The sequence below is a fragment of the Numenius arquata genome, chromosome 1, assembly GCF_964106895.1.
Source record: "Numenius arquata chromosome 1, bNumArq3.hap1.1, whole genome shotgun sequence".
Taxonomy (NCBI): Eukaryota; Metazoa; Chordata; class Aves; order Charadriiformes; family Scolopacidae; genus Numenius; species Numenius arquata.
The window spans coordinates 13181100-13195476 of record NC_133576.1 but is presented as its reverse complement, the minus strand read 5'-3'; the positions used below and the strand labels follow the sequence as shown (position 1 = coordinate 13195476).

Below are 14377 nucleotides of genomic sequence, written 5' to 3'. Positions count from 1 at the left end.
GGTCTGCCCTGCAGCGGAAAGTCCCAAAAAACTGAATTTCTGTTGGGAGGCAGCAGGCTCCTCCTTAGATTAGCATTTTGCTTTGCTCCTGCTCGCTCCTCGGGGCTGCTCTGGGCGCTTATTTGCTTGCTGTTACCCTCCTCCTTGCACGCCGCATTGCACAAGAGCGTTGGGTCCCTTTCTGCCGGGCTTGTGATGGCTGTGCCTGTTCCGGGGGGGTTCTTGTTGCTTTGCAGCTCCCGCATGGGGCAGGGCTGGCTGTCCTGCGCTGTGCAGGGTGAGGCTTCCCCTTGATGTGGGCAAAGAGGTTGAGCAACACAGCCCAGAAGGCTCTGATTCAGCCTTCTCTTCACTCTTGCTAATTATTGTGACCCTTCTAATTTTCTTGTCCGCAGCATCTTCTCTTTAATTTTTTTTTTTTTTTTTTTTTTTCCTTTAAAAGGGAACTTGAAGGGTTGCGGTCCAGCCGTCTTCCTAAGCTGCCATGCTTAGGATGGACTACATGGGAGACAGAAACAGGCTGGTAGAAATTTAGGAAACTGATGTTTAATTACAATTCTGTTCCCCTAGAGCAGATCTTCTCTGTGATTGGGGTACCTCATGTGCGGGACTGAGCCTGTGCTGGATTTGCATCTGCAAGAAATAGCTGGGCTTTAATTTTCAGGGCAGCAATGGTTGCTTATTACAATATAAAAGCTTTATTGTGTTTGGATTTTGGGTGCATGTGTCAGTGAATTGGTGGAGTAGGTTATTTAGTGAGGGGATGGAAGGAGTAGTGGGTAGGGAAAGCAGGCATCCTGATGATAACGTTCTCTGTGGGGTCCAGGGAAAATGTGTATATATTAAAATAAATTATTCTGTCCAGTGATGCCTTGTGCTTTGTCCTAATAGAGCTAGTTGGTCAATGGAGCACCTCCCAAACATCTCCCACTGCTGGGACGGAAGTTCCAACACTGCCTGAAATGAGTGCAGTGTATTAGCAGACTGTAACTCTGTTCATTTTTATCTTCTTGTTTTCAGTTGATCCTAGTTTTCCAAATGTTACGTTTTGAGATGAAACTGTATGGAGTTTTACTTTCCTGGGAAGCGGACATGGAAAAACTCAGTCATGTTTGAATGTAGTCAGAAGGGGGAATATGTGCTGCTGCCACATGACTTCGTTTATGAAATTTTGTTTTTAAGCTGCAGCAAATTCACAGTAGAAAACAGAAGTTTGGCAGGGAGAAATAAACCAGCTTTCACTTTTTCTGTGTCATCATCTACATGTGCGTGGCAGTGGGTCAGTCTGTACTACTTCATTAAAGGAAGATTATTTCCTGGATTAAATAGTGGCATTTAATTCCATATCAGTAGCTGAGTGCTTAAATGGAGTTGCTTTTAACAAACCTGATATGAGGAAATATTAAGGACCAGCACCTTGAAAGTAAAGCTTCTTTAAGATGCTCTAGCTGGATGCAAAAGACCCCACTACACAGTCTGAAAGGTGGAATTCGCCTCAAAAGCTAAATTAATCATCTTAAAGGTACACAGCTAATGAAATATATGGCGCTGTACCATAATACTGACGAAGGTACACAGTGAACAAGTCTGGGTTTGTTCTTCTTTCTCAGGATCTAATGAATGGGCTGGCATCTAGGCTTAGTTCACCGATCAGTGGGAGGGGGGCAGCTGGAGAATGAGGATGGCAGAGGGGGTGTGTGTGTGTTTAAATTACTGGGGTGTGATGCAAAAGTTTAATATTAGCACAAGGCACAGGAACATTTAAATTGCTCCTCTGGGAGCGCAAGTTGAATCGGTGGTGGTGCTGAGAATTGAATTTAGGTCTTAATTTGTTCATGTCTTATTTTCCCACGTTACCATCCTTGTAATGTTTTCTTCTTATGTTGTAACATGTGTGAGAATACTTGGTTGCTTTCCTTAGGAGCGGCTTTGTTGGTAAGTGCGGACTTTACAATTAACTGGCAACAAATGCGTTGGCAGTTCCCTTTTATAATTTTTGTGGGTTCAAAATGAAATTAAGTGTGGGTTCTTGGCGAACTCCAGCTGACTGAATGGGTGATCTTGGTGATTTGCTAAGAATACTGCTGCCAGCCGGACACCACGCCAGGGCACGGAGCCAGAGCGATGTGGAAGGAGCTATGTCCTAGGCCCCGCGTGTGCGTTGGCATTTTTAAACACCATCACCCTGGCTTGTTTTGAAGTACTGTCCTATTTGCTAGTAGCGGGGCCTACAGACATCTGTCTCGCTGTTGTCAAAATGATTGCAGAGGAAGATACCTCTGGGTTGAGCCTTTCCTGCCGCTGGCGCGTGTGCTGTTTTGCTCCTGTGTGTCATCGTTTTATGTAGCGGCATCCCTTCAAAGGGAGGGAGGGAGTGTCGCTGCTCCTTATTCTGTCCCTTGCCTGGGATTTAACAAGCAGCCATACTCCTCAGGCAGTGATCTTATCTTGCTGTGAAAGCTGAAGAGATTGGGCTCCTGTCGGTGCTCCCATGGAGGAGGTCTGAGGAGCTGCGAGGTGCGGCTGGAAATGACTCAAAGGGAAAAGCATCCATCCTGAGCTAGTCCCTCCATCCAGGCCGGCTGGCTACAGCAAAAACCAGCGTGGTGCTCTGATCTTCAGCCTGGGCAAGGTCTCTGCTTCACTGCTGTCGAGCTGCTGAGGTGGGCTGAGCTCTTCTTCTGCAGTTTCCCATGCTGCAGGCAGCCTAGCGCTTCAGTTTTTGCTGCCCTTGTTTAGGGATTTCCTATCATCCCTTCACTGAGGTGAGGGCAGACACATTTATCTTGTATCTCAGATGAAATGTTAGGTCCCAGAGAGAGTAATTAATATTCTGTATATTGCATAATGCCGTAGGCGTGACAACCCGTTCCAAATAATGCGGCTATTTCTTTTTCTTCTTTTTTATTTCTTTTTTTAATTTTATTTAAAGAAACAAAACAACTTGTTGCATTTTGGGGGGTTTTGTCTCAAGTTGGTTTTGTGTTTGTTTTTTTCTTTTCTCCCTAGCATCCAGCGAGCTGCACTGGTGGTTCTGGAAAATTACTACAGAGATTTCACGGTCTACAACCCAGCCTTGTTAACAGCCTCCAAATCCCGTGCAGCCAAGCACATGGCTGGACTGAAAGTCTACAATGTTGATGGTAGGTGAGGTGAAATGTAGGCTCTGAGACTGGGTGGGATGGGGAAGGGCTGGGTTGGCTTTATGCTTTGTTATGCACACATTCTCACCTTTTTGCTTTGCCAAATCCTTGTCTCTTGCTGGAAATCTTCCTAACAGTGCTGAGTTTGCCGGTTCCACGTGATTTTACAGATGTGTTTAGCCCACAATAAGGCTTTTGTCCTTGCCAGGTGAAACAGCCAAGTTTTTGGTCAGGCTTAATTATTATGTGGCTTGACAAGCACTTTTCGGCACCACTGCTAGGCAGCCTCTGCTTTTTGTCACCCTTGGGTCATCTCCTTGGTTGTGCTAGTACAATAAACACAACTTCTAACCTTAATGAGTTCCTCAGTCACTTGCTATGCCTCTTCCACAGGCAGCCTTCAGGAAAGTGAAGGAGGTTGATACCAATGTGGGAAGATGGGGCAGCCTTAGCAGTAAATCAGCTATGCCTGGCTTACGCACAGCCGTGCTACCAAGTCATCGTAATGCTAAGCAGTTCGTGGAAATTCAGAAACGGATAACTATCCCCCTTGAGCTTTGCCATTCCACAAACCTGTTTCATATTTTCAGGCTCTACAGAGGCCTGTGGGAGGGTGGCTGGGTGGATCCCTGTGGACCCTCAAAGCAGTGAAAACTGGACTTAATCATATGACACTCTTAAACCCTATCAGTGAAAGCTAGGTGTGATAAGCAGGGTGTGCCCAGCCATCATCCCAGGATGTGTTTAAGAGACGTTTAGATGTAGTGTTGGGGGATATGGTATAGGGGAGAACTTTGTAGAGTAGGGTAGATGGTTGGACTCGATGATCCCAAGGGTCTCTTCCAACCTAGATGATTCTATGATTCTATGATCACAGCCTTTATAAATGTGCATGCCTTTGATGGAAGAACTGAAGTTGTGTAGGGAAGCTTTTACGGTGAAGGACAGCTGAGGTCCTGTCACAAGATGTGGCAAGGCACATCCTGCCCACGAATAGGTTAGTATTGAAGAGCTTTGAGAGCTGGAAGGGAGAAGGGACTGAAGGGACTTAGCTGGGCAAGAGGGCTCTGCGTGTAGGTTGTGGAGACTGAATCACAGAATTGTCAGAGGTGGAAGGGACCTCTAGAGATCATCTCGTCCAACTCCCCTGCTAGAGCCTAGAGCACGTTACTCAGGACTGCATCCAGGCGGGTCTTGAAAATCTCCAGAGAAGGGGACTCCACAACCTCCCTGGGCAGCCTGTTCCAGTGCTCTGAAATATGAAGAATATGTGTCACATGGGAAAACATGAGACATGATTGGTTTACTTTCAACAAAACTTGAGTGCCTTATGGATTGGGGTTTTTTAAATTTTTTTTTGCGTTTTTAGTGACTTCAGAAGTTTTAAAAACTGTATTCTAAATGTTTCCCCAAACCTGATATAGCACTTCTGAGTCCATAAAATTAATTGGAGGCTTAGATCCTTACAGTGAAATGTCCACATCCTGACAGGGGAAGGGTGAAGGGAAGCAGGGGGGAGGGAGAGGAGCAGGCTTGCTCATCCTGTGTCCCCTGCTGCCTGGCGTGAAGAAGCTCAGGTGGGAAAGAACGAGTTGGGTTGGAGAGGGGAAGCAAACAGACTTGCTCTGTGCTTTCCTAGAGGTGAAATCTTTCATTCCAGCTGCTCTCTCTCAGTGCAGCCTGGTGTGGGGAAAGTGAGGACTTCCCGATCGGCACACCATTCAAACCCAGCGGCCCCACCAGGCTGTCTGCAGGATGTGCCATTCTGATTACTAGCTGGCTTGTCTTCTCAAGAGATGCTGCAGTATCTCTTCAGGAGGTGGCAGGGTCCCTGCTCCTGCAGCACCTGCTGGGGTGCTGGGACTCCCAAGCTCAGAGGTGAAACCGCCAGTCTGGTAGCATTAGTGGCTTAGGAGCTGCTAGCTCACAAATCTTTGTTGGAAGAGAAGGAACCAGAAGCAAGCTCCAGATGTGGCTGGCAGGCCTTTCCAGGTGTCAAGCTCATGAGCCTGCCAGGGCCTGAAAACTCATGCCTTCCCTTCTGGGGCAGTACCGGTTCCCTGGGCTGTTCCTTGTGCAATGCCGCTGCCTTCGTGGATGTAGAAATCTCAGGCTTAGAGGCATGTCCTTAAGAAGATTCCCATCCATTTTACAAAGCAGAGTGTAATTCTGGCTGCAGCTTTATGTTGGCATCCTGACAGTCTCTTACGCCCTCCATATGAAAAGACAGTAATGCTATTAAGGCAGCCTAATTTGTTGGCAGCTTTTGTATTTGATACTGGAGCAGCCAGGAAGGGAAAACATCTTGCTGTAATCTCTCTTACACGGAGTGGCGAGGCTCACCTTCAAAACCAGGATTTTCGTCGCCAGGCATAGTCAACGAGGCAAATCACACTTCTAACCCAAATTTGGGAGCTAGTGTCTCCCTTGAGTCGTATCCTCCATTTCAGGGCTGTCAAACAAAGTCTGAAGTGTTTAGACTCTTAAGAAGCTGTGTGAATGTTCGTCCTTCCCACTGCTGAGCTTCAGGCTTCTGTCTTGGAATCCGGTTTATGCTTTTTAGGAAAAAAATGAAAAGTTGCCCTTGCATGAGCAGAAAAATTTTAAGTGTGTCTGTGCAACTGATTGGCCTTAACCACTGCCAGTTGTGAGAATGTGGGCTTTCAGAGCAGTTAGTTAGAAAAGCAGCTCTTGGTAGTTTGGAGACTGTCCTAGATTTCTCCTTTTTTCCCCTCTAGTTAGACCCACCTCTATCTAGATAAACGGGTTGGTAGACTCTTTTGGGGTGACATTTTTTCTCCCCTCTCTGCCCAACCAGCCAGAGCCATGAGCTTCATGAGGGAACTGCAGAATCTGCTGCTGCATTTTAGGGTCATTGGTTAAAGTCCTGTAGTAGACAGCTCTGTCACTTGTCCAGGTGTTGGAGAACAGATTGCAGCTTCCCTGTTCCTGTAGCTGTGTAGGATCTGTTAACAGCAACAGAAGGGCTAATGGCAGGTACTGCTCTGAGAGCCTTGAGGAGCTACTATGCATATAGACCCCAGCCTACCCTGTTGCAGGACTGCTACTCTGACAGCATCTGCCCTTCTGGAAAACCCTGTGCTTTGTCTAAAGGTGACCCTGCTGCCTTTGCATCCTGTTTTTCCTCTCTGCGTGTAACTGTCTGGAGCTTGGCTTTCATTCGTTCATCTTCATGGCTCTTGATGTTCTTGTGTTTGTCTTTCTCCTCTTTCCAACTCCTCACTTCTTGTGCTCTCACACTGTCTTGTTGCTGAAACGTGGTGTGTTCCAGCTGCCCTTGCCTTCAAACTGAAAACATATATAATGGGTGGTAAGTTGCATCCTTGGCATGTGCACCTCACCTCTGCCTTTGTGTATGTTATGTGAGATCCTTCATCCCAACTAACTTCCCTCATCCACAAGCCAAAGTCCCCTCTGCAAGCCTGTGCTGTCTGTCAGAGCTCCTGAGGACCAGGGAAGGGTTTGTAGCCTTGGCTGGGAAGGCTGGAGCCTCGAAGCACTTGTGACAGGTGCTGTGGGGTACCGGTCTGTCCCAGCCCCAGACCTGTGGCATTAATGCCACTTTCTTGCTCTTCCTCGCCTCCCGAAGGCCCAGGTAACAACGCTTCGGGGCAGTCCCGTGCCATGATTGCAGCCGCGGCCCGTCGCCGGGACTCCAGTCACAACGAGCTCTACTATGAAGAGGCTGACCACGAGCGCCGAGTGAAAAAACGCCGTGCAAGGTAAAGATGTTCCTTCCCGGCTGCCGCTCCTCAGCGCTGCGAGGCTCGGTCGCATGGGGCTTGCGGAGCCTGATGAGGGCTGGGGGGACCTGAGGTTAAGGGCTGGGGGTTGGCTATAAATCTGTCACAGAGAAGAAGCGTATGACACCCAGATGCACAAGGGATGGTGACAGCTGAAGAACATGCATAAAGCGGAGCTCGTGTTTAGTATGCCAGATAAAGCTAATGCAATGTCACGGATTAGGGAACAGTCCAGTGCTTGACAAATCTGTAGTTACTTGCTGTAGGAAATCCCATTATTTCCCCTATGCCCAGGCTTGTCATCTCAGCTCAAGTAATCCAGGAACAGGATTCGTGGAGCACTTAGTATTGCCTGTTCATATTCACATTCATAGAATATTTGTGTTTGCAGACTACTACTAAAAGGGGCGGTTTGCCCTTTTCAATGAGTTGAGGAGGAAAGACCCGGCCAGAGCTGGGTTGTGTTTTATTTTGGAGCACAGGTATATTTCCTGCCAGTCACACTTGGGCTGCAGAGTCGATGCTTTGTTGAGGTCACCTGAGATAGCACCTCTATTTGCTCTGGAGCCTAATTACAGTTTGTAGTTAACGTACCTAACGGTTCGAGGCAAGTTGCCTATGGACAGGGCACCCCTTAACTGAGCCATGGTTGGAAGGAATGTGCTGTAACTGGAAGGAGCTGGCTTGTTTTGTTTTGGCAGTTTTATATTTCATTGGGAAAGTGCTGGCAGTGTCCCCCCGCAAAGCCTCCTTCAGTCTGACCTGTGCTCCATTGCCGCTGTCTTTTGGGCTCCCTTCCAGCCTTGGAGCAATAGGAAACTAAACTTTCCTTTCCATGCAGTGTAGCATCCTAACTCGGGCGCATCTCCCTCGCTTGCAGAGTTTGGTTAGAACAGCTGCTTAGTCAGAGGAAGACCATCAGTCACTAGAAGACCAGACCAGATGTTTCAAGGGAGAAAGGTCAGAGCTGCAACAAAAAGACGCAAGGAGATTAGAAACTGATTTCCGGCCCCCACCTCCCTCAAGTCAAATTAAACAGAATGGGCAGGGGTCAGGGCTTCTGGTGCTGTTCCTTGTATATAGTCTGCATGGGGTATGCTATACTTTTGCTTGTCATGAGGCAGCTTCCCCTGGCCTTAAGATGCTTTGGGTACTGAGGGCAGTGTGGGCAGTAGTTGTTTTACACTAAATTTCCACTCAAGTCACCAAGTCCTGCCTGGAGATGTAAAGGAGTTTTGTTGGGTGGCTCTTCCATTATCATTGCTTTTTCCTCACTAACCATAGCATAGCCCCTCACTTGTTATTTAGTCCTGGGCTAACTTGCAAGTGTCGTTTGGCATGTGTTTGCCTTCTTATGGTGTGGTCTTAGTGTTTGCTCACCTGTGCCAACACAGGAATGGTTTGCAGAGGCTGTCTCTAGCTGCAGCGTTAGGAGTGAAGGCGGGAGAGGAGGGGTGCAGAACAATCATTCAGCCGCAGAAGGTCTGGACCCAGTTGGTGTAAATCGGAGCAGACAGCAGCTTGTGAGCACCAGAGAGTCACCGAGCGGTCTGTGTCCTGGGTCATGCTAGTTTATAACCAGCTTTCCTTACTGCTTGCCTGTCCTTACACTTCACACTGCAGTAGTGTATGCTGGAACTGTTGTTTTCAAAGACAGGCATTAAACACGAGGGCAGCTGTGTCTCATTTGAGTCATGTAGCTGATGTTTATGCTGTGTTGGCAGAACCAAGTACGACACTCAGGCTTTTAAAGTCTCAATCCTGGTTTGTGACCCTCAGTTGCTAGATGGCTTGGGCAAAGAAAGAAAAGTTGCTGTCTACCCCTCAGACTGTCAGTAGAGAAGATTTTATGTAAATTGTGTGATGGCAGGCAGTGAGTCAGTGGCAGAGATGGGAGTAGGAGCTTGTAAATCCTGACTCCCAGGCTCTGCCTTAACCACAGACCCATCCTACCTCTCTTGATTTTCCTTCTGCAGGCTTGTGGTTGCAGTAGAGGAGGCTTTCACTCACATCAAACGGCTCCAGGCAGAGGAACAGCAGAAAGCTCCAGGAGAGATGATGGACCCCCGAGAAGCAGCCCAGGCAATCTTTCCCTCCATGGCAAGAGCTCTGCAGAAGTACCTTCGCACCACCCGCCAGCAACAGTACCACAGCATGGAGAGCATCTTGCAACACTTGTCTTTCTGCATCACCAATAACATGACACCAAAGGTAATGCTTTCCCTAATGTTGGTGCCAGAAGGAGGGAGAAAGGGATGGCACATCGATGTGTGCAGGCAGAACAGAAAATTGTCGGGGGAGGTGTGTGTGGAGGTTTTCACAGTTGCTGTCTGTGATAAGATCAGTGCATTGTAGGCTGCATCAGGTCTTAAAGGGAAGTAATGTTTCCTCTACATCATCATCTGTCTTTTTTTATCTGAATGCGCCTGTTGTTCTCATATCCAGTTCAGCAAAGGGAATACCAAAGAAGTGTCTGAGATGGTGGCCTGGAGTCCCAGGCTGTGTTCCCAGCTGGCTTATGGTAGCAACATGATGCAGGTGGCAACCTGCAAAGGACTTTTTTTTTTTTTTTTCTCCCCTCCTTTACACTGCTGCATTTTGGACTGCTTCTAATTATCACCTAAATCCCTCTCTGTCTGAAAACATTTCTAATTCGTGGGCCACTTGCTCAAACGTCAGTTTGCTGCTTCGCACCCTGACTGTGGCTGTTGACTTGCGGACACTGGGAGGGACTGAATAATGAGGGGGATCGTGTGACCCACTCTCCACCTTCCCCTCTTAAGAACACTCCACAATCCTAGAGAAGGGTTAGAAATGTGAGAATTTACTCCTGGGCATTTACCCGGGACTTACTACTCTAAGAGCAGAAATGCTGTCGAGAGATGGGACTTGGCACCCTCTCACTGGGATCCACCTGGGACCTCGCCCAGGTACGCACGGGGGAGTTGTGCTGCCATTAAGATTGTAAAGGACACTTTAAAATGCAAGTCAAACGGTGCGCTCTGTTCTGCTTTCAGTTTTGCAGCTTCAGACAGGCTGCAAACATGGAAACCTCTGCTTTCCACCTTAGCTTGGCCTGAAGAAGGGAAGGCCGCTTGTCCCATCTGCCTACCTGGAACTGCAATTTTGGGATGGGTTATGGGGCTGGTAGGGGAGAAATGACCTCTACTCCACTGAAATGCTGCTGGATGGCAGTGCTGGCAGCAGGAGTCAGGGCTATAACTTTGCAAGCTTGCTGGGATGGACTGAAAGAGTGGTTGTGTCTGCTCCTGGGGTCTGAGAAGCCGGGACAGACCAGGGAGAGGATGTCCCCTGAAGCACAGAAGCCGAAACCATTTGCAGCATGGCAAGCCCATGCTCGTGGATCTGTAGCTGGGAAGAGAGCATCAATCCAGAGCAAGTTGCAGGGTCAGCACTAATGCGTGTCCCTCTCTCGGCAGGCATTCCTGGAGCGTTACCTCAACCCAGGCCCAACCCTCCAGTACGACAGGGATCGATGGTTCTCCAAGCAGTGGACACTTGTCAGCGAGGAAGCGGTCACAAGCGGGTTACAAGATGGCATTGTTTTTGTCCTCAAGTGCTTGGACTTCAGCCTTGTTGTTAATGTGAAGAAAATCCCCTTCATCAAACTCTCAGAAGAGTTCATAGACCCTAAATCTCATAAATTTGTCCTCCGCTTACAGTCTGAGACTTCAGTCTAAGGGATTTTGAGGGTGGGTTGTTTGGGGATTTTTTTTTTTTTCAATATTGTGCTTTTGGGTGTAATTTCCCCAATGCTGACTGAAACTGGCAGATGATGGACCAGTAATATTTGACCATCTGCACTTTATTTGGAAAGGGGAGGGGGGAGTTGGGTTATCTTATCTAGAAAGAAATATCTTAAGAGGCGACAGGGTGACTTGGCTCGGTTAGCTCAGCCTTGGAGACAGAACAGATTTTTTTTTTAATTTTTTTTTTCTTTCCTTCCCGCTCCTTTCCAGGCATACTGTAAATCTCACGCTCCCTCTCTCCGCACGATTGCAACGTTGGTATTTTTGTTGGAGCGCTGCCTTATGCCCTGCGCTTTTGTGTCTCTGCTTTTGCGACCTGTCGCTGTCTCCGAGAGCGCGCTGCTCGCCTCTCCGCTGTAGAAACCTGCTTGCACAGCGGGGATTTGCAGTTCCCTCCTCGCTCGGGGAGGAACCCATCAAAGGGTGGGTGTGAGAGCTTCTGTGAGCCACCTAATCTGGAGACTGAAGACTTTTATTCTTTTCCTCCTCTCCATGTGCTCTCTTCTGTCAGTGCTGGGCCTTTAAGAGCATAGTGGGGTGGTTTTGCTTTCTGTGTCTCTGAAGCTGCTTGTCTTGAATTGGATCAACCCATCTTGCAGCTCTTCAATTTCTTTTTAATTTTTTTTTTTTTTAACCAGTGCTTGTTAGTGAAAAACTGTTCTGTGTGGTACAGCTCCCTGTTATCTCTCACCCGCTTCCCCCTCTCCTGTTTGCCTGCATCTGTGTGGGGCGCTCCCAAGGCTCCCTGGTTCTGTCCCCTTCTGTGTGGCTTTCTGAATGTGTTTCTCTCGCCACAGTCCCCTCGGGGTCTGCCTTACCGCCAGTTCCTTTTGCACCTGCAAGGGCTGCGTATTTGCACTGGGACAGGGTAGGTGAGTACCTGGCTTCTCCTCAGATAAATCACAGACCCTCCCTACGTCTGACAGCCTCTTTGAGGGGAAGCGGGGTGCAGGCAGGAATGTGCCCCTCCCTCCCCAGCTGGCTTCAAGTGCGTCTGGAGGAAAGAAGGGCAAAAGCATTTCCCTCCTTGAGGAGAGGAGCCAGGGAAGGGCTGATCTTTGCCATGTGCACTTGCTTTGGAGAGCTGCTGTGCTCTGGAAACACTGCAGTGTGTCCTTCCCCACCATACGCCTTCAGCTATAGCTAAGAAATACCAAACTATGTCTGAATGTTGAAAATCTGCCTGACTTTCTTGGCCTTTCTGTACTGCAGGAGGTTCTGCTCAGTGCCAGCACCTGCTCCTGCGAGGGATGCGTAGCTCTTAATTTGCAGTTTGGTTTGCAAGGCTGCCTTTGCCCATCAGCGCAGCTTTTGTGCGTGACTTCTGTTGCCTGAGATTTGCGGAGCGTTGAAAAGTTTGCTTTTAACGATGGGCCTCTAAAGCGATGTCTGAAATCTGATTGCCATCACAGGGCATCGTCTGACTCTGGAGCCAGCTCTGAGCCTGGCAGGGACCTGCCTTTAGTCAGGTCTCTCCAAGAACCTCCCCCCCCAGCTCTGTGGTGGTAGATTTGCGTGTGTGAATGCAAACGCTTGATTCGCTTTGCTCGCACTCCCCTCACCCCCCTCACCCCCACCCCCCCCAGTCTTTTGCCTTGCAAATATCTCTATCAGGCAGGATCTGACCTGCCCTCCATACAGATTTCTTAACACAGAGGGCCCCAGTTCAGCAAGGTGCATAAGCCAGTGCCTTTTGCTACCAGGGTGCATTGTCTTCCAAAGGGAGTTGTGACAGCCTTTCCCATCCCCTCTGGCCTTCCCTGGGCTCCTTCACCAGCTCATGGGGCTGCCCCTCACTCCCACCAGTGCGAAACAGCCTGGCTGAGAGCAGGGAGCAGGGCTCTGCCAGTCCTGCATGGCATGGCTGGTATGGGCTGACTGGTGCCCACCACGAGCCGATGGGAGGGAGCAGCCGCCTTAAGCCGGGGTGCAGGGCGGGGGTCCAGCCTCTTCCAGCTTCAGCAGCAATGGAGCTGCATGTCCAACAGCACCCACGAATAGTCCTCTTGGGATCAAGGGAGCACTCTGGTGAGCAAGGGTCCAAAGCGGTGATTCCTTATCCAAGTGACACCTGTAGTCTCCTGCATCTTCTTACAAGTGCATGGTAGTCATCTGGATCCTGTCTTTTCCATGTAATGTGCCAGACATGGTTGTGAAGAAACTAGATGGCACAGTACATGATGGGATTGGGCCCACATCCCTTAAAAGATGGGAAGTAGGTAGTTTTCCCTTCCCTAAACTTAGTGTTTGGGTTTCTTTCTAGGTCAGACTTTCTGGTACAGGGACTCCGTTATTGACTGTGGCCTTTGCAGTATTTGATTTTGTAAAAGTACATTATTTTGTTCCCTCCTGCAGGGGAAAAAAAAAAAAAAGAAAATATCTCACGCTTGGCTTTCCTAAAGATGCATGTATCTGACTTTTACGATGTGCATAACCAGCAAGGTGGGAGAGACTGGGAGTAGCTTGGGAGACTATGGAGCACTTATACCTGTGTGGAGGCTACTGCCTGTGGCTGAGTTGGCTCATTTCTCTGAAGCCAGAACAAGAACCACCTTGCCAGGGGCTTGGGTGTGCCATGTGCGTGAGAGAGCACCTTGTCTCAGACATCTCTGTAAAACTTCCTTACTTTCCCAGGATTTCCTTCCCTTTTCCTTTTCCCTCCCCCACAAGGGCGGTTGTCTGACAGTATCTGCTCAGGAAACTCATGTCTTAATTGTGTTAAATCCTTAAACACATGGACAACCAGGGGGAAACGGCGCAGGCTCACACTGGTCTGCTTCCTCATCTGTGTGCTGTGGTTCAGTGCTGCCTTTTCTGCCTGCTGCCGAAAAGGACACTGTCTGTGGGGGGCAACTCCTACATTAAACGCTCATCCCTGTGTCAGCAGTGTGAATGCTTTGCCTGATGAAATCTGAAGGAGAGGACTTAGCCTCTCAGAGCATTTCTTCAGAGTTGCAACCTGCTTACGGGTGAGGAGAGACTAAAGGCAGAATTGGGACTCCTGAGTATTCCCTGGTTTTGTTGGGGTTTTTTATGGCGTTTTATTTTTTTCAGGGTCTCTCTTGTTTCCCCTCTCCATGCAAAATCAGGGGACCACTGTCATACCTACCTCTCTGGGGTGTTGTGAGGGTAAACTCCAACTTGTTGTCAAGTGCTTCGAGATCCACAGATGGATCTGTGGCATCTATAGGAATTCAGACTCTTCATAAAAATACTGAGCAGTGAGAGCAGACTGGTTTGTTTAACTGTGTTTATAGCCAGCTAATGAGTAAGAGTCGAGTCACAGGGAATGAAGCTCTGATCCAAAAATCCTGCAGTCCTTACTTCTGCAGAGCTTGCCAAGAGCTGAGCATAAATAAGGCTTGTAGGGTTTGCCAGCCAAGAGCAGGCTGTTTTCCTCCAAATGCCTCTCCTATCCTGCAATGTCTCCTTGCACATATTCTCCCTCCTCTCTCCCAGCCTGGATGCTTGTACCTGGCTGGGAAATGTTTTTTTTTTTTTAGAATTCAAGTGGTTTATAAGACAACCTTGTTTGTGGTGAAGTGGACAATGTCCCCCTCAGGAGGAGATCATTGCACTGGATATCCTTCACTAAAGGCTGAGCCACCGGATAGGGTGCTGTGCTGCCTAGCCAGGGGTGGTGTTGCCCCACTCGTGTCTTCCACATTGGCATTTTTCCTATGGCTTTCAAGTATGCTGC

At 48.6% G+C, this 14377-nt stretch overlaps 1 protein-coding gene across 1 annotated transcript in view; it reads left to right on the top strand.

The window, feature by feature from the left end:
* Nucleotides 1–13035, top strand: part of VANGL1 (VANGL planar cell polarity protein 1) — a 34581-nt gene extending 21546 nt beyond the window's left edge. Inside the window, exons 4-7 of the mRNA XM_074150684.1 lie at nucleotides 3010–3143; nucleotides 6754–6886; nucleotides 8884–9118; nucleotides 10348–13035. Of these exons, the coding sequence (XP_074006785.1) occupies nucleotides 3010–3143; nucleotides 6754–6886; nucleotides 8884–9118; nucleotides 10348–10608 (763 nt within the window). The 3' untranslated portion in view covers nucleotides 10609–13035. The remainder of the gene's footprint in view (nucleotides 1–3009; nucleotides 3144–6753; nucleotides 6887–8883; nucleotides 9119–10347) is intronic.
* The last annotated feature ends 1342 nt before the right edge of the window (nucleotides 13036–14377 follow it).